The sequence below is a fragment of the Scyliorhinus torazame genome, chromosome 5 (genome assembly GCF_047496885.1).
Source record: "Scyliorhinus torazame isolate Kashiwa2021f chromosome 5, sScyTor2.1, whole genome shotgun sequence".
NCBI classification, from domain to species: domain Eukaryota; kingdom Metazoa; phylum Chordata; class Chondrichthyes; order Carcharhiniformes; family Scyliorhinidae; genus Scyliorhinus; species Scyliorhinus torazame.
Genome location: NC_092711.1, coordinates 252,783,112 through 252,802,829, shown reverse-complemented (window position 1 = coordinate 252,802,829; position 19,718 = coordinate 252,783,112). Strand labels below are relative to the sequence as shown.

The following is a 19,718-nucleotide window of genomic DNA, read 5'->3' as shown; positions in this document are numbered from 1 at the left end:
AACTTGGGATGTTTTCTTGCACTAAATAAAGGAATTTGTTGCAGTTGGTTGGGTCAATGGAAGGGCACACTTTTGTACTGCTCCTTCATCCTGTTCTGATTTTAGGATGGGAGAGGAGATGTGGATACAAACATTTTTATTTGGAAGGAGCTCTGATGGAGACTAGGTCCCATTCCAAACCCACTCCTGGCGTATATCCTTTTTGAGCATTCCAGCTCCAGAAATGTTTAGGCCATAATATCAACTCAAAATATATTATCGGATATCCTGGAATGAAAAACCCAAAATTGCATACATATCACTACAATTTCCATATTTGTTTCAGACTATTATCGCCAAATGCTAGAAATTTCTTATGCAACACATAGTCGAACCACTCAACCAAATAACTGTAACGTAGTTGTATTTAACAAATCCATATTAGATAGCTACAACTGCAGGAAAACATATTTCATACTGTAAATAGTTCCGAATTTTGACTGCGGCAGATGTTTTTTTATTTCTGAACTACTGGGATTTAAAAATATATTGGCTGGAATATTGTCCAGGTTCAGTGGAGAAAAGATTGGTCTTTGGTGTACTTCCATCATCAGAAGGTTCATGGTGCTGTGTAAGATGGGAAAAGGAAGATGCTGTCCTTCATATCCAAAGTGTTAAAATGAGGGCACTTTTTTGTAAAGAGCCGTTCTTATTTTTGAGAATCTTTGAGGTCCAGGAGCCAACCTGCTTACATTCCACATATCCCTTGACAGTGATTTGTGCTCCTAGTTTCTCCCTTGGATTTTAATGTATGATATGCCACCCTCATACCCACTTCATCTGGTATGGGTGCTCAACTTGCGGGTGGAACTCCATACTGGGCCATTAAGGGACTTCCAGAAGTAACCATGATCTGGAATAGCACAGTGTCCTCCATTTCATGGGGGTGATGTATCTGCTGGTGTTCATGTGGAAGGCCGGTTGAACCCAGAATAATTTCAACCCCATTCTATTTAAGCAAAAACCACTGTTTTAAATGGATTAGTGTCTATGCTGAAAAAGTTGATTGTGTATTAATTGGGTGTTTATTTTATTCAGGAGCTAGGCCAGTGCTTCCCAAATATTTTTCTGGTGTGACCCTACTTCAATTCTTCACACTTGGTGTGATCCCAGAGTCAAAATCAGAGGGAAAGAGTTGCTGACCAGGGAAGAGGTGTGAGGAACAGTTCTGATTGAGGGGGTGTGAGAGAGTTGTCGAGAGGAGGGGTTAATCTGACTGGGACTGGGTGAGAGTGTTCAAACATCTGGCAACAAAAAAACTCAGACACTACCATTTTGCAGGCTGTGTTGGTGACAGCAATTGAACCTCAGCGATCTTTTCATAAGACTGCGCGTGGGCTGGATTCTCCCGTCCCCCAGCTGCGTGTTTCTTGGTGGCGGAAGGCAGCATGCTGCTTGCTGGCGGCTGGATTCTCTGTTCCCACCGCTGTCAATGGGGTTTCCCATTGAAGCCACCCCACTCACTGGGAAACCCACGGGCATGGTTGCGCTGCTGGTGGGAACAAAGAATCCTGGTGCTGGTGAATGGCCAGAGAATTCCGGCTATGTCTGCTGTCAAAACAAATCCCACACACTTAAAGGGGACTTGCAGCTAATCCTACAGACTGTCAAATCTGAGTCACCAATCCACAGTCACCAGTACTGTCTCAGAGCTCGTGACCCCAACTGTTCATCCTGCAACCCTATAGCTGTTGCGATCGATGCACAGTTTTTGCTAGGCATTGGCTGGAAAGTCTCCTATGCTCACATTGGATTGAAGGTACACGCAATGTGCGCTTCAATAAACAACAGCTTGTAACTGCATAAAGACTAAGCTCCAGTTCTATCCTTCACTGCCTGTTTGAGTTCTAAACTGAGGATAGAAATTTCAGACAAATGCCAGTATTTGTCAATAATGTCAGAACCATGGTGCTCTCAGTTACTACAATACTTTATAAATTTGAAGGGTTGATTTCGAAGCGATAAGCAAAACAAAATTCTCAAGAAATGTGTTCCTTTAATAAATAAAAATGATTACATTAGACTGGTGTTCTGGTTTAGCTTTATAAAATCAACTTTGGGTTTGAGATAACTTGACATTTTTCACAACTAAAACTGTAGAAAGATTCCAATTCTATTTTGATCATTTAACCAATTTCATGTTTGAATAGAGCTGCATAAAATATTAAACAGTTGGTTGTTAGATTGACTTTGTTATGTCCAAGAAATACTGCAGAATATCGTCTATCGTGAAGTTCATCGTTATGCCCGAACCAGGATAACACCGAGCAATCATTTCTTCAAACTCCTTGTACTGTCGTACAAACTCTCCTTGCATAGTATACCACACTACCTGTGGAATTAGTAAATTAACCATTTAGGGCATTGTATTTTCTGGAGCCACATCACAACCATGTTATACCATAGTTTAATTGAATGAGCAGTGACAACACATGCTGTCAATACAATTTCTTCTTCTGTAATAAAAATAAAGTAAAAAGGGATAGAGAGAAAATTAGCTGAAAGTATCCACTCAGTTGTGCTGATTTTGGATCAATTCACCTGCAATTGGCATATCTAGCTCAAAAGATCACATCATTTTAAGCACAATCTTTTGTGCTGGTTTACAAAGAATTGTGATAGAAGTGGGCCTTGTCCACAAATCTGGCCATGCCCCCAGATTGAATCAATCACCATTGGGAGTTTTCATTAACTGCATTCATTTGCAGATCTCTGAGTAGGGGGGGCAAAGATTATGCTGCCTCTTTTGGGCACAAGGATACTAATAGATAGGCTTCTAAAACTTTTACATATATTAAATATATATCAATAAAAAAATTGTTAGGGGACTTAATTCATTATAACTAGCAAATGGTCTCTACTTGTGTAAAGTAGTTATCATTTATTTAAAATCCAATTACTCACAGGTGGTCGGCTCACTGCGATTTACAGGAAAAAAATTATTTTATCAAAAACTGCACCAAGTTACACATTACATGCATCAAGAAGTGCTTTTGAAATCAATTTTTCAAACAAATTGGGGCAAGTGGAAAAAGTGGCAGTAGGGACAGTGATCATTGCATCATAAATTTGAGGGGCGGGATTCTCCATTTGCTGATACCGAAATCGCGAAATGCGATCGCGCGGAAAATGGGTTCCGACCTCAAAATCGTGGCAGGCACCGATTTGACGCTAAATCATAATTCTTCGTCACCTCGACAGTGGCGTCAATATGTACCGGAACACATGTACAGTAGACACCGCTTGCAGATCATTAGCGGGCATTACCTGGTATTCACCGGAGCCTCCGCGATTCTCCGCCTCCGATGGGCTGTGCTCTGACGGCACGGTTCACTTGTGCGTTTAAAAATCGTGAAACCGACCTCTTGGCTGATGAGGAAGAGAGAGGAGGTACGACACAGGGAGGTGTGACTGTGGGCTGCCGGGCCGGACACTGGCCGGGCTGCGCTGGTTGGGGGGTACGGGGGGTGGGTGGTGACGGGGGATCAGGCCAAGCAGCTGGGGTGACCCACCATGGGACTGGGGCGATGTCCAGTCCCAGACCCCCATCACTGCGGCCATCTTGCTGCGCACCCTCTGACCACCCATCCTGACATCGGTTCTGCAGACTGACACCGGCTGGATGGGCGCCCCCACCCGCCCACTGCCACGCACCCCTCCCCAACCCACCGGCGGCTCACCCAGGGCTCCACCCACAGTAGCCCCTACAGTGGAACGCTAGCAAGGGCAATGTCAGCCGGCGGTACCCCTGGCATCAGGGATGGGCGGCATGGCCGAAGGCCTCCGTGGTGCTCACCATCGGAAGGGACAGGGGTGCGGGAATGGGATGGACACACGGGGACAGAGCCCATCGTGCCAACCAGGGCCACCATTTAACCCATTGTACCTGGTTCGGCACGGGGGGTATGCACCATGCTAACATTTTGGCCTTTCACCCCCTGCAGACACTGGATATTGGAATTCAACTAGCAATGGTGGCCTTCCTGCTAGTCACCGCAGCACTGGAAGATGCCCTGCGGCTTACGAGCTATAGCTGCTCGAGGAGGAGGCTGCAGCAGCAGAGCGTGCAGCAGTGGAGCATGCTGCAAAGAAAAGGTGGAAGCCGCACAGGATGAAGAGCAAGCCGCTCAACAGGCTGAGGAGGTGCCATGGAGCTGCCGCATGAGGCCTCGTGTGCACCGGCAGACCCTGTTATTCGAGGACCTGTCGGACTGGGCATGCGGACGAAGACTCCGGCTGAGCAGACAGTGCGACATATCTGCCAAATGATGGCACACCTGGCACCGTGGGGGCATGGGACAGGACACCCGCTCTCAGTGGCCATCAAGGAGACGGGTGTCCTGAACTTTTACCCGATAGCGTCCTTCCAGGCACCGAGTGGGGACCTGTCAGGAACCTCACAGACCTCAGTGCACAGATGCATCCGCGCCGTCATGGAGGCCTTAATTCTCAGGCGGCACAATACATCTATTTCAATGTGGACCGAGCCCACCAGGCTGCCCGGGCAGCGGGATTCGCCGCCATCATCGGGATGCACCAGGGGGTGATTGATGGGATGCAGGACACCCTACGAGCATCTGCAGATGATAGTCCACTCTACATCAACCGAATAGGGTACCACTCGATCAACGTGCAGCTGATATGTGACCATCAGCTATGCATCATTTGCCTCTATGCCTGATACCCAGGCAGTGTGCACGACGCCTTCATCCTGGCACACTCGACGATTCCTGATATTTTCGAGATGCCCCGCTCATCTGGGGATTGGCTCCTGGGTGACAGGGAGTACCCACTGCGGTCGTGGCTAATGACACCTATCCGGAGACCACAGACTGATGTGGAGACCTGCTTAAATGCACCCATGCAGCAACCAGATCAAACGGTGCTTCGGCCTCCTGGAGATGCGGTTCAGGTGCCTGGACCACTCTGGTTAAGCCCCCCAGTATGACGCTGGAAAGGTCGCCTGCATCGTAGCGGCCTGCTGTGTCCTGCACAACATCGCCCAGCAAAGGGGTGATGTGCTGGAGGAGGATGAACACCAAGCCTTGTCAATGAGGAGGATGTGGAGGAGGGTGAGGTTGGGCAGCACATGGCACCTTGGCAGGCACGCGAGGCCGCACGACGTGTGTGACAGGGCAAACGCGCATGGGATGCTCTGATTGCTTCCAGGTTCACCAGTCGGTGAATCCCTCCCCCCCACCTGCAACTTCCTCCGTGATACATACCTGCCGCACTACGGGGTCTGGGCCCTGGGTAGGATGGAACACCGAGTCTGGTCCATGGATGGAGGATGATGACAACCCGCTCTGCGATGAGCTCTGGTGCTCTGCATCGTTTGACAACGTCTGACTCCTGATCACGGTAGCACTTTCCACCGTCCACCTCGGTGATCCCTGCATGCGAGTTGGCCATTCCATCACACGGTTTCATCGGATCCCTGGGGTGGAGGTGGTGCCGATGGTCGGAGGGAGCCCAGCCCACCCCCCCTCACCCACAAGGTCCACCCATATCCCCCCCCCCCCCCACACCATCTCCATGGCCAGCCCACCCCTCACACCCATCTGACAGAGCACCGAGGCAGGTTGTAACAGTGGTTTTTAATGTGACCGTGCCAACTTAACTGCTGTCTAACTTTCTGGCCTTACGAGCCCTAATGCAACGTCTAGGTGGTTCCCCAGAGGGTACGGCAGGGGTGGAGGCGGCCTGCTGTGATTCATGCCGTGCGTCCTGGATCCCCGTTGGCTGACGTCTCCTGGGGCGACCAGGCCTAGATAGGTGTCCCGGATGGTGTGGTGCGGCCCTGTTCTGTCCGCCAGATACACCAAGAGCAGGAGGGGATGGGGGTGGGTGGAATCCAAGGTGCTGCAATGTTCCAGCACTCCCCTGCGGGAGTCACCGACAAGGGCCCGATTAGCTCTTCCTCCCTCGGGGTGGCCCTCGGGTTACTCCATGGTACGGGGGTGCGAGCAGAGCTATCTGCTGGTTAAGCACAGGGCTAAAGAGCTGGCTTTTAAAGCGGACCAAGGCAGGCCAGCAGCACGGTTCAATTCCCGTAAGAGCCTCCCTGAACAGGTGCCGGAATGTGGCGACTAGGGTCTTTTCACAGTAACTTCTGTCACCAGAGGCTCTGGATTGCTTGGTGCTGTGAAATTACCACTATGTCACTGTCTTCCTTATCATTAATCTCTTTTTTGAAAGTCATTGGTAAAATATTCTAAATGAATATTACTTGAAAGCTGGGTTCCTGGGCCTTTAAGTAACAGTGTTGCGAGGCCACTCTTACAGATGAATACTTGCTCTTTGGTGAGTGACAAGCAAATATATACAATGGACCTGTATGGTCCAAACTTGGAACTTGAGCCTCACCACAGGCAGTAGGGCTGGGTGACAATGGGGACTGTGTATCAGGTGACATGCTTCTGGTGCACACATGGTACACATGCATGCAACTCTTTTCAGCATAGAGTATCAAGCAGGGTGTACCAGAAGCTGGTTAAAGTGCTTCAAGAGAGGGCATTTTCTTGAAACGGCACTACAGAAGTCAATGCTATGCATACAAATTTCATGCCCTCCGCTTTTAGTAGCAGTTCTATGAATCGACCCACCGCAACAGTGTCAACCTACTCAATTCGTTACTGGGCTCTCCTGCATGGTTTCAGTTTTGATTTCCTACTCAATTTCTATTTACCTGTAAAAGGTTTCCTTCTTCACTCAGATGCTTGACAACTTTTTTGTAGAGGTTTTCCAGTGCCTTCTTCACCTCCTTGCCTTGATATTTCTCAATTACCTTCCTCAGCTCCTGTTTGCTAAATGCCAGTTGATAGCTGACTTCATCCTCTTTGACACCCTGTGCAATACGAACCTTGACCCCGTCAAAGAAGATCTGTAAATTTAAAATATCAATTAAAGTTTTTATCACAAACAGTTCAGTGCACAACTAAACAGTTTAGAGAATTATTATTAGAGAGAATAAAGCAAATATTTAAAGAAAATATTCTTAATCCTCATTTTTTAACGCAGCAGGTAAAGTTGTGAGCAGTTACAAACAAGTAAAATATTTCTTCTCTGTTTAAACAGCGTCTGCCTGTACTACAGAATTGGGATCCATCAGTATCACACACCAAAATAGAGGCAGAGGTGCAGACATATCCAAGCAGTAGTGTCTGCAGAGACTTCACTTGAACTGAGAAACCGTCACCAAATTGTACCACATGCTGCAGTGAATCTTGCAGCCGAAATCCATCAATTAAAATGTTCAAAACTGAGATCAAATGTCAGGGAAGAGCATCAAGGTCAAGTCAATGGAATTGAGGTACAGAACCGAAGGGGCAATCACACCCCTTGTGCTAGGGTCTTCTGATTTGGTTAGTGGTCAGGGACAGTGGGGTGTGCCTGTGAGTGAGACAGGAAGGGGATTGAGAAGTACAAGTGGAGGAGCCTCAGCCCTTGTCCAACAGGTTTGAGGTTCTTGCAGCTTTTATAATGAGTGGACATTGCAGGCTGGATGGGTAAACTTACCAAGGCACCGTGGTGCAGGAATGTAGTGGCGGTAAGGGACAGTATAGTCAGGGGAATAGACACAATACTCTGCAGACAAAAGCATGAGTTCAGAAGGCTTTTTTGCCTGCTTTGGTGCCAGGGTTGGGGGCATCTTCTTGGAGCTGGATAAGAACTTGCAGTGGGATGAGGAAGATCCAGTGGTCACGGTTTACAGCTGAGAGATTGGAGGACTCGGCCAGTAATAGATACAGGATGGCGAGAAAATAGTATAACTGATGGGAATTAGGGAGAGTAACAGCAGCCAATGCATTTGTTGCTGTCTTAATTGTTGGTCTCTGTATTTATTGTTATCAGAAACTACTGGTATCCCTAATCGTGCTGGCCAATAAGGGGTATCCTTGGTATACGCTACCAGTGACATTGCCCTCCGAGGAAATACAAAATCAGAAACATTGATCAAGGTTTTGCAATTTAATGAAATGATGGTTCTGGGCCTAGCTTCGATCAATAGATCTTCGGCAAATCTGTGAGAGAATAATAGGGGAGCAGATTTGAAGCACAATGGATTCAAGGTACTTGACATTTCAGAAAGACAGGAAGCTAGGAAAAAGTGGTAGTTTAGTACAATAGTGAGAGATGACCTTAGTGTTACAAAATATCAAGATGTAGAATCAGTTTGGGTAGAGGTAAAAATTGTTATGGGTCAGGATTTAGAGAACCCCAAAGTGTATCATGGAGTTCACCTGACCCACAACTTTTAATAGATTGTGGTATGGGGAGCACATGGCCCACTCTACAGCTGTGGTCCAGCAGAAATGGAAAAGTATTGTTTAAAGCAAAACAATGTTTATTCTATGAACTCAAGTTAACCTTTTTAAAACATACAGTGAACATCTTAGCAACCATCAATTCAAATACAAACCCCAAAGAATACAATACTAAGTAATCCTTAATAACTTCCCAAACAACATCCAGAAGACAAAAGAAACACCTTTTAACAGAAGCAAATTAGGTTTACATTCACTACAGAGAACATTTATAATTCTGAATTCGCCAAATGATCAAGAGATAGTCTTTTCATGGCAGAGAGATCAACAGTACACCTACTGTGTCTGGCTTCAGCTCCAACACTGAAAACAAAACTAAAACACACCCTGCAGCAAACAGCCTAAAACAAAAGTAAAAAGCTGACAGACAGCCCAGCTCCACCCACACTCTGACATCACTGATAAACACCCATTTCTTAAAGGTACATTTCTCGAAAACCCATTTCTTAAAGGTACTCTCACATGACACCTCCCCCCAAGAAAGAAAACCCCCATCAACTTCAAGATGGTTTCATTTTTCACTATCCTTTAAGAAACGCACACAGTAAATATACTTTTTCGTTTCAAAAAACACACGCAAACTGGTATAATAATATAGCCCATTTTTTTTTTGTTCTTCTTCCTCCAACTGAAACTGCTTCATCACATTCGTGACAAAGCATCGGCTATCACGTTTTCTTGTCCTGCCACATGTACTATTTTTAAATGAAATGGCTGTAACAATAAACTCCAGCGAAACAGCATTGCATTGTTATTCCGGAATCGCTCCAAAAACGTCAACGGATTATGATCAGTATATATAACGACGTCAGACGGATTGTTGGTCATATAAATATGAAAATGTTGCAAAGCCAGCACCAAACTCAAAGTCTCCTCCTCAATCGTGGAATACTTTTTCTGGTGGGAATTCAATTTCTTTGAAAAATAACCAATAGGCCGCTCTAGCCCTTCGTCGTGATCTTGTAGAAGCACCGCACCTACGCCCACATCACTCGCATCAACAGCCACTTTGAATGGTTTCGTCTAATTTTGGATGGCTAACACAGGAGCAGTGGTTAACACAGCCTTCAGGCCGTCAAATGCCTGTTGACACTCTGCTGTCCACTGGAATTTGTTACGCTTCTTGAGGAAGTCCGTCAGCGGAGCGACCACACTGCTAAAATTCGGTACAAATTTCCGGTAAAATCCACTCATACCAAGAAATCGCATTATTTCCCGTCGTGTCGAGGGTATCGGAAACTCCCCAATAACTTTTGTTTTCACATCCTGTGGGACCATTCGACCCTGTCCTATTGTATGGCCAAGGAAAGTGATTTGGGCCATTCCAAATTATCTTTTTGCTAGGTTTATCACCAAACCCGCCTCCTGAAGTCGATCGAATAACTCCATCAGATGTTTTAAATGTTCTTTCTATGTCTGGCTGAAAATTACCAGAGCGTCGATGTATACCGCACAATTGGGTAATCCTAAAACGACTTTGTTAGTTAACCATTGAAATGTGGCTGGGGTGTTTTTCATGCCAAACTTGAATTGGTATATGTCATCTGGAGTCACAAAAACTGAAATCTCCTTCGCCCTTTCGGATAAAGGTACCTGCCACTAACCTTTAAGTAAATCCAGTTTGGAAATAAAAGCTGATTGTCCCACTTTCTCAATGCAATCCTCCAAACGTGGGATAGGATAAGAGTCCGTTCTTGTAACTGCATTAACCTTTCTATAGTCCACACACAACCGTTGAGTACTATCTGGTTTTAATACCATCACGATGGGTGAGGTCCATTGGCTGCAACTCACTTCAATTATGCCATTTTTAAGCATGCTCACAATCTCTTTGTTAACCTGTGCCAATTTTAAAGGGTTAAGACTATATGGATATTGTTTGATTGGAACAGCATTTCCCACATCTACATCATGTATAGCCATTTTAGTACTTCCCAATTTATCTCTACAAACTTGCCCATGTGATATCAATGACTCTTTCAAGTCAGTTAATTTTTCCTCTGGAAGGTAACTCAACAATTTATCCCAATTTTTAAGAACATCCTCATTTTCCAATTTAATATGAGGTATGTCAACTTCACAGTCATCTCGATTTGGTTTGTCACTTTGAATTAGAATCATTAAAACCTCCTTTTTCTCTCCATCCCTTTCAAAGTACCTTTTTTTCCCTTTCTTTTAAAAAAGATTTAGATTACCCAATTATTTTTTCCAAGGGGCAATTTAGCATGGCCAATCCACATACTCTGCACATTTTTGGGTTGTGGGGGCGAAACCCACGCAGACACGGGGAGAATGTGCAAACTCTACACGGACAGTGACCCAGAGCTGGGATCAACCTGGGACCTCAGTGCCGTGAGGCTGTGCTAACCACTACACAACCGTGCTGCCCATCAAAGTACCTTTTAAGCATATTCACATGACACACTCGGTGAGTCTTCCTTCTATCTGGTGTTTTTACCACATAATTCACCTCACTTAATTTCCTTTCAATCTGATAAGGTCCACAAAACCTTGCTTTTAAAGGTTCACCTACCACTGGTAATAATCCTTAAACTTTATCTCCACTGGCAAAACTACGAACTTTGGATTTCTTGTCCGCCACCTGTTTCATCACATTTTGTGCAACTATTACATTTTGTCCAGCCAATTCACCTGCTCTATTTAATCGTTCCCTAAAATTTGACACGTAAACCAATAATGTAATTTCCGATTTCTCATTCACCAATTTTTCCTTAATTAATTTAAGTGGTCCTCTTACTTCATGACCAAAAATTAATTCAAAAGGACTGAATTTGGTTGACTGATTAGGTGCATCCCTAATTGCCAACAGTACGAATGGAATTCCCTTATCCCAATCCTCTGGATAATCGTAACAATAAGCCCTCAAGATTGTCTTTAATGTCTGATGCCACCTTTCTAATGCTCCCTGCGATTCTGGATGGTACGCAATTGATTTAAATTGTTTTATTCCTAAGCTATCCATAAATTCTTTGAATAACCGCGAGGAAAAATTTGATCCTTGATCCGATTGTATTTCTGTGGGTAGTCCATATCTAGTAAAGAATTTAAGTAACTCCTCCACAATCTTTTTAGCTGTAATATTATGTACTGGAATGGCCTCTGGAAACCTAGTAGACACATCCATTATCGTCAAAAGATATTGATTCCCACTTTTCGTTTTCGCAAGTGGTCCTACGCAATCAATTAAGACCCTTGTAAAAGGTTCCTCAAATGCTGGAATGGGTATTAAGGGCGCTGGTTTTATCACTGCTTGAGGTTTCCCTATCACTTGACATGTGACATGATTGACAAAATTTAACTACATCTTTATGTAGTCCAGGCCAATAAAAATGTTTTTGGATTTTAGCTAGAGTTTTCCTTATTCCCAAATGACCTCCCACTGGTACCTCATGTGCAACTCGCAACACCTCCTTTCTATACCCTGCCGGCAATACTACTTGATGAACTTCTGCCACTTTTCATCCGCCTGCATATGTAAAGGTCTCCATTTTCTCATCAAGACATCACTTTTACGGGAATAACACTCTGGTATACACTCAGATTCCTCTTCCGTGTATGCTTTATGATACAACCGTTTTATTTCTATATCTTTTTGTCGGAACTCCGCCAGTTTTCCTGAACTTAAAATATCCGTCTCATCCTCCACCTGTTCTTGTTCTTTTTCAACCATCTGATCAAAAATAGTTTCTGATAATTGCACTTCAACTTCATCTTCACTCTTTGATTTCTCCTCTTGTCTTAACCTGTGACTTTGTGACCTTGTTACTACACAATCCGGAGAAATCCCAGGATATTTGTCCTTCAACACTTCAGTTGACTGATTTTCCAATGGCTTATCAACCACAGTAGGCATCACTCCTACCTGTGATCCAGCTGTATCATTACCAAAGATATTCCTGGACAAGATAGTTTATCTATTACTCCTACTACCACTTCACCACTCTTCACTGGACCTTCCAACGTTAGCTTATATAATGGATTGCTACTCCTCTCACCCTGAATTCCACATATCACCACCTTTTCTGGCAACATTCTTCCCAAACTACATAATTCCTCATCTCTTACCATTAAAGATTGACTGGCCCCTGTATCTCTTAAAATTGTGACTTCTTTACCTGCTCCTCCTGATACACGAGTAAACTTTATCCACACAAGTAAATTCTTTAAAGACATCTGGCACCTTCTTAACAATTACTACTTGAACAGGCTGTACAATCGTTTGCACCACCTTCGCTTCCCTTGGGCTTTCCTTTACCACTCTAACAAACCCCACTGTCTTATCCTGTTTTAGCACATCAGCCTTTTCAGTGCGTTTCTTCAACCACCAACACTGTGACTTTACATGGCCTAGTTTCTTACAGTGAAAACATTTGATATTTTTCATTTCTTTTCCACCCTCCTGGATTTCTGTTTTAATCTGAGGTACACGCTCTTTATTGTCTCCCATCAGATCACCTTTACCTTTACCACTTGAGTATTTCTCATGCCCCCAGTTTCTATCCCTCACCGGCTGAAACTGATGTCAGAAACCAATCTTTGATTCATGAACTAATTCATAATCATCTACCATTTCTGCTGCTAATCTCGCAGTTTTAACCCTCTGTTCTTCCACATGAGTTCTCACTACATCAGGAATTGAATTTTTAAACTCCTCCAAAAGTATAATTTCTCTGAGAGCTTCATACGTTTGGTCTATTTTCAAAGCCCTTATCCACCTATCAAAATTACTCTGTTTGAGCCTTTCAGACTCCATGTATGTTTGACCAAATTCTTTCCTTAAATTTCTAAACCTTTGTCTGTAGGCTTCAGGCACTAGATTCATATGCACTTAAAAGATGGATTTCTTCACCTCCTCATAAGTTCCAGATACCTCCTCCGGTAACGATGCAAACACTTCACTAGCTCTACCTACCAGCCTTGTTTGAATCAGTAACACCCACATGTCCTGTGGCCATTTCATTTGTTTAGCTACCTCCTCAAATGAAATGAAAATGGTTTCCACTTCCTTCTCGTCAAACCGTGTCAATGCTAAATAGATTCCCACCAAGCCTTCTACTATGACGCTCTTTCTCACTATCCTCATCACTATCATCCAACTGGACGTTTCCCTTTACGTCTGCCAATTTTAACTGATTGTCATGTTTCATGGCCATTTTCTGAAGTTCAAACTCCCTCTCTTTATCTTTTTCCCTGATCTGTATCTCCCTTTCTTTTTCTTTTTGTTCTGCTAGGGCTATTCTTTCTTTTCTCCTTTCTTCTCTCTCCTTTTCTTTTTCCTCTCTCTTTCTTTTCCTCTCTCTTTTTCCTCTCTCTCTCTTTCTTTTTCCTCTCTTTCTCTTTCTTTTTCCTCTCTCTCACTCTCGTATGCCAGCCGCTTTAATTCTTTCTCATGTTCCATTTGTTTAATTTGCAACTGAATTTTTGTCATTTCCAATGAGTCAAACTCTATCTCCAGCAACTTTAAATACTTAACCACCGTCATAATTACCTCATCTTTTCGCATTTTGTCAGGTAATGTTAACTGCAATGTTCTTGCCAAATCTAACAGTCTGCTTTTCGTTTCTGTCGGTAAAGTACTACGTGTGACATTCTCCACCCCCAAAAACTTCTGAGCCTCTGAAAGAGCCATTGTTCACAAGAGTCTCCCCCCAAAATACCACACCGGAAAAGCAACAATCCTTCACTGTCTTTAAGTTCACTAAAGCAAATCCAATAGATAGACTTTTATCCCCCTCGAGCCCGCAATAGTTATGGGTGAGGCATTTTAAGAACCCCAAAATGTATCATGGAGTTAAACCAACCTCTCCCTTTAATGGATTTGTTGCTTTTCCTAGCACACGTCTTTTCCCCTAGGTGTGGGATTACAATTATGGACACGTGGGTTTTAAAACACAAAACACTGTTTATTCCATGAACTCAATTGAACATCTTAAATAAACATTGGATCTCTTAAAACCCCTTACTTCAAAGATAACTCAGAAAATATTGCAACAGTAAATAATTCCTTAAAATGTTCCTTCAAACTTCCAAGAGACTCAACACCTTTAAACAAAATCACATCAGGTTAAAGGTTTTACTATTATGAGTTTAAATCACCCAAATGATCCAGAGATGGTCTTTTATGGCAGAGATCCAACTCACTGCAAAACAGACACACACCCAGCTCTTTTCCTCCAAACTGCAAAACTAAAACTGCCAAAATGGCTGACCTGACCTCAGCTCCACCCACTCTCTGACATCACTGTTTTCTTAAAGGTACGTTGCCTAAACATCCATGTCTTAAAGGTACTCTCACATGACAAGAAGCACATTAGGTTTACATTCACTACTAAGACCATTTATAATTCTGAATTCACCAGATGATCAAGAGATAGTTTTTTCATGGCAGAGAGATCAACAGTACACCTGCTGTGTCTGGCTTCAGCTCCAACACGGAAAACAAAACTAAAACACACCCTGCAGCAGATAGCCTAAAACAAAAGTAAAAAAACTGACAGACAGCCCAGCTCCACCCACACTCTGACGTCGCTGATAAACACCCATTTCTTAAAGGTACATTTCTTAAATACCCATTTCTTAAAGGTACTCTCACATGACAAAATTCACTTATGGGAATAGTCTATCAATCCCCTAACAGTAACTACAATGAAGAAAGGAGTGTACAGGAAGAAATAAATTGGAGTTTGTAAGAAAGATACTGCAATAATCATGAGGATTTTAATCTATATATAGATCGGACAAATCAGATTGGCAAAGGTACACTGGAAGATGAGTTCAAAGAGTGTTTGCGGGACAATTTCCTACAGAAGCAGGTTCTACAGCCAACCAGAGGGAAGGATATTCTATGTGTAATGAGGCAGGATTAATGGCCTCATATTAAAGGAGTCTCTAGGAGCTGGTTTAGCACAGGGCTAAATCGCTGGCTTTGGAAGCAGACCAAGGCAGGTCAGCAGCACCGTTCAATTCCCGTACCAGCCTCCCCGAATAGGCGCCGGAATGTGGCGACTGGGGCTTTTCACAGTAACTTCATTTGAAGCCTACTTGTGACAATAGGTGATTTTCATTTCATTTCATTTCATATGTTCTGTACTTTCCCTTCAACTATTATGTAGATAGTCCAACTAGGGAAGGGGCTGTACTGGACCTGGTATTGGGGAATGAGCCCGGCCGGGTGGTAGAAGTTTCAGTAGGGGAACATTTCGGGAACAGTGACCACAATTCAGTAGGTTTTAAAGTGCTGGTGGACACGGATAAGAGTGGTCCTAGGGTGAATGTGCTAAATTGGGGAATGGCTAATTATAACAATATTAGGCGGGAACTGAAGAACCTAGATTGGGGGCGGATGTTTGAGGGTAAATCAACATCTGACATGTGGGAGGCTTTCAAATGTCAGTTGAAAGGAATTCAGGACCGGCATGTTCCTGTGCGGGAGAAGGATAAATACAGCTAATTTCGGGAACCTTGGATAACCTCGTCAAAAAGAAAAAGGAGGCACTTGTCAGGGCTAGAAGGCTGGGAACAGACGAAGCCTGTGTGGAATATAAGGAAAGTAGGAAGGAACTTAAGCAAGGAGTCAGGAGGGCTAGAAGGCGTCACGAAAAGTCATTGGCAAATAGGGTTAAGGAAAATCCCAAGGCTTTCTACACGTACATAAAAAGCCAGGGAAAGGGTTGGTCCACTGAAGGATAGGCAAGGGAATCAGAGGAAATGGGCGAGGTACTAAATGAATACTTTGCATCAGTATTCACCAAAGAGAAGGAATTGGTGGATGTTGAGTCTGGAGAAGGGTGTGTAGATAGCCTGGGTCACATTGAGATCCATAAAGACGAGGTGTTGGGCGTCGTGAAAAATATTAAGGTGGATAAGTCCCCAGGGCCTGATGGGATCTACCCCAGAATACTGAAGGAGGCTAGAGAGGAAATTGCTGAGGCCTTGACAGAAATCTTTGGATCCTCACTGTCTTCAGGTGATGTTCCGGAGGACTGGAGAATAGCCAATGTTGTTCCTTTGTTTAAGAAGGGTAGCAAGGATAATCCAGGGAACTAGAGGCCGGTGAGCCTTACGTCAGTGCTGGGAAATTACTGGAGAAAATTCTTCGAGACAGGATCCACTCCCATTTGGAAGCAAATGGACGTATTAGCGAGAGGCAGCATGGTTTTGTGAAGGGGAAGTCGTGTCTCACTAACTTGATAGAGATTTTCGAAGAGGTCGCAAAGATGATTGATGCAGGTAGAGCAGCGGATGTTGTCTATATAGACAAGGTCCCTCATGGTAGACAGGTACAAAAATACTGGTCACAGGGGATCAGGGGTGAGCTGGCAAGATGGATACAGAACTGGCTAGGTCATAGAAGGCAGAGAGTAGCAATGGAAGAGTGCTTTTCTAATTGGAGGGCTGTGACTCGTGGTGTTCCACAGGGATCAGTGCTGGGACCTCTGCTGTTCGTAGTATATAAATGATCTGGAGGAAAATGTAACTGGTCTGATTAGTAAGTTTGCAGACGACACAAAGGTTGGTGAAATTGCGGATAGCGATGAGGACTGTCAGAGGATACAGCAGGATTTAGATCGTTTGGAGACTTGGGTGGAGAGATGGCAGATGGAGTTTAATCCAGAAAAATGTGAGGTAATGTATTTTGGAAGGTCTAATGCAGGTAGGGAATATACAGTGAATGGTAGAACCCTCAAGAGTATTGAAAGTCAGAGAGATCTAGGTGTACAGGTCCACAGGTCACTGAAAGGGGTAACAGGTGGAGAAGGTAGTCAAGAAGGAATATGGCATGCTTGCCTTCATTGGCCGGGGCATTGAGTATAAGAATTGGCAAGTCATGTTGCAGCTGTATAGAACCTTAGTTAGGCCACACTTGGAGTATAGTGTTCAATTCTGGTCGCCACACTACCAGAAGGATGTGGAGGCTTCAGAGAGGGTGCAGAAGAGATTTACCAGGTCTGTAGGGCAGGTATGAGGAGCGGTTGAATAAACTCGGTTTGTTCTCATTGGAACGACGGAGGTTAAGGGGCGACCTGATAGAGGTCTACAAAATTATGAGGGGCATAGACAGAGTGGATAGTCCGAGGCTTTTTCCCAGGGTAGAGGGGTCAATTAATAGGGGGCATAGGTTTAAGATGCGAGGGGCAAGGTATAGAGGGAATGTACAAGGCTAGTTTTTTACACAGAGGGTAGTGGGTGCCTGGAACACGCTGCCGGAGGAGGTGGTGGAAGCAGGGACGATAGTGACGTTTAAGGGGCATCTTGACAAATCATGAATCGGATGGGAATCGAGGGATTCGGACCCAGGAAGTGTAGAAGATTTTAGTTTAGACGGGTAGCATGGTCGGCACAGGCTTGGAGGGCTGACGGGGCTGTTCCTGTGCTGTACTTTTCTTTGTTCTTTGTAGGTAGCTGTGATCATAACATGATTGGATTTAGCATTCAGTTTGAAGTTGAGAAGTGTGGATCTGAGGCTAGTATTTTAAACTTAAATAATGACAATCACAAGGGTATGAAAACAGAGTTGGCTAAAGTGAACTGGGAAATTAGGTTAAAGTGTAGGATCAGGTGCAGTGGTAGACATTTAAGGAGGTATTTCATAACACTCAGCAAAGATATATTCCAGTGAGAAAGAAAGACTTGAGAAGGATGCACTATCTGTGGCTAAGGAAATTAAAGATAGTATCAAATGAACAATTCTGTAACAATTAGTGGTCGGTCAGAAGATTGCGCAGAATTTAAAAAACAGTGGGCGGCACACGGCGCAGTGGTGAGCACTGGGACTACGGCGCTGAGGACCCGGGCTCGAATCCCGGCACTGGGTCACTGACCGTGTGGAGTTTGCACATTCTCCCCGTGTCGGCATGGGTTTCACCCCCACAACCCTAAGATGTGCAGGTTAGGTGGATTGGCCATATTAAATTGCCCCTTAATTGAAAAAATAAATAACTGGGTATTCTAAATTTATTTTAAAAAAGAATTTAAAAACCAGCAAAGAATGACTAAAAAATAATGGAGAAATGAGTGAAAGCTAGCTAGAAATATAAAAACAGATAGTAAGAATTTCAGTAAGTATTTAAAAAGGAAAAGAGTAATTAAGGTGAGCATTGTTCCTCTCGCTGGTGAGTCTGGGGAATTAACAATGGGAAATACGCAAATGCGGGAAGCATTGAACAGATTTTTTGTATCTGTTTTCATTGTAGAAGACACAAATAACATCTCAGAAATATTTGTAAACAAAGATGTGTAAGGAAGGAAGTAACTTGAAACAAATATAATCACCAAGGAAAGGGTACTGAGGAAATTATTTGAACTAATAAGTCCCCTTGGCCCCCATCCTAAGATCTTAAAATATAAGAGAGATATCACATGCTTTCGTTGTAATTTTTCAAAATTCCATAAATTCAGGAAAGGTCCCATCACATTGGAAATTAGCAATTGTAACTCTTCTACTCAAGGAAGGAGACGTAAAGTGGGAAACTACAGGACATTTGGCCTAACATCGATCAAAGAGTAAACGTTAGAATCTATTATTAAGGCGATATAGCAGGGCACATAGACAAATCTTAATGCAATCAAGCAGAGTCTACATGGTTTTGTGAGAGAGAAACTGTGTTTGACTAATCACAGAATTCTTTGAGGAGGTAACAACATGGACAAACGGAAACTTGTAGACGTGGTACACTTGTATCATAAAGTATTATCCCACAATTGCTTCATTTACACAAAATGATGGTATTGGGGTGATGCATGGAGCAACTTCCTTCCATTTACAGCAGGCAATTTTCTTTGGGGACCTATGTCTATCAATTTCCAAGGGGGTCCCCTAAATTATAACATTTAGCTGCATTACTTTTTAAAAATGTATTCATTTACAGGATATGGGCAATGCTGGCTAGGCCAGCATTTATTTCCCAGCCCTAGTTGCCCATCAGAAAGCTGGTGAGCTGCCTTCTTGAACCACTGGAGTCCCTGAAGTGTAGGTACACCCACAGTGCTGTTAGGGAGGGAGTTCCAGGACTTTGACTCAGCAACAGTGAAGGAATGGTGCTAAATTTCCAACTCGGAGTGGTGACTTGGGAGGGGAACCTCCAGGTGATGGCGTTCCCAGGTATCTGCTGCTCGTCCCTCGAGATGATAGTGGTCATGGATTTGGAAGGAACCTTGGTGAGTTATTGCAGTTCATCTGGTAGATGGTGCACACGGCTGTCACTGGTCGTCAGTGGTGGAAGGATTGAATGTTTGTGAAAGGGAGAGCAATCAAGCAGGCTGCTTTGTCCTGGGTGTGTCGAGCTTCTTGAGTGTTGTTGGAGCTGCACTCATCCAGGCAACTGGAGAGTA

The 19,718-nt window shown here is 44.0% G+C and overlaps 1 protein-coding gene across 1 annotated transcript in view; it reads right to left on the bottom strand.

Moving 5' to 3' along the window:
* Positions 1 to 2,015: 2,015 nt before the first annotated feature.
* The window catches only part of LOC140421042 (exocyst complex component 1-like), a 143,399-nt gene continuing 125,696 nt past the window's right edge, over positions 2,016 to 19,718 (bottom strand). The window contains exons 17-18 of the mRNA XM_072505352.1: positions 6,728 to 6,922; positions 2,016 to 2,371 (exon numbers count right to left, since the gene is read on the bottom strand). Coding sequence (XP_072361453.1) covers positions 2,219 to 2,371; positions 6,728 to 6,922 — 348 coding nt within the window. The 3' untranslated portion in view covers positions 2,016 to 2,218. The remainder of the gene's footprint in view (positions 2,372 to 6,727; positions 6,923 to 19,718) is intronic.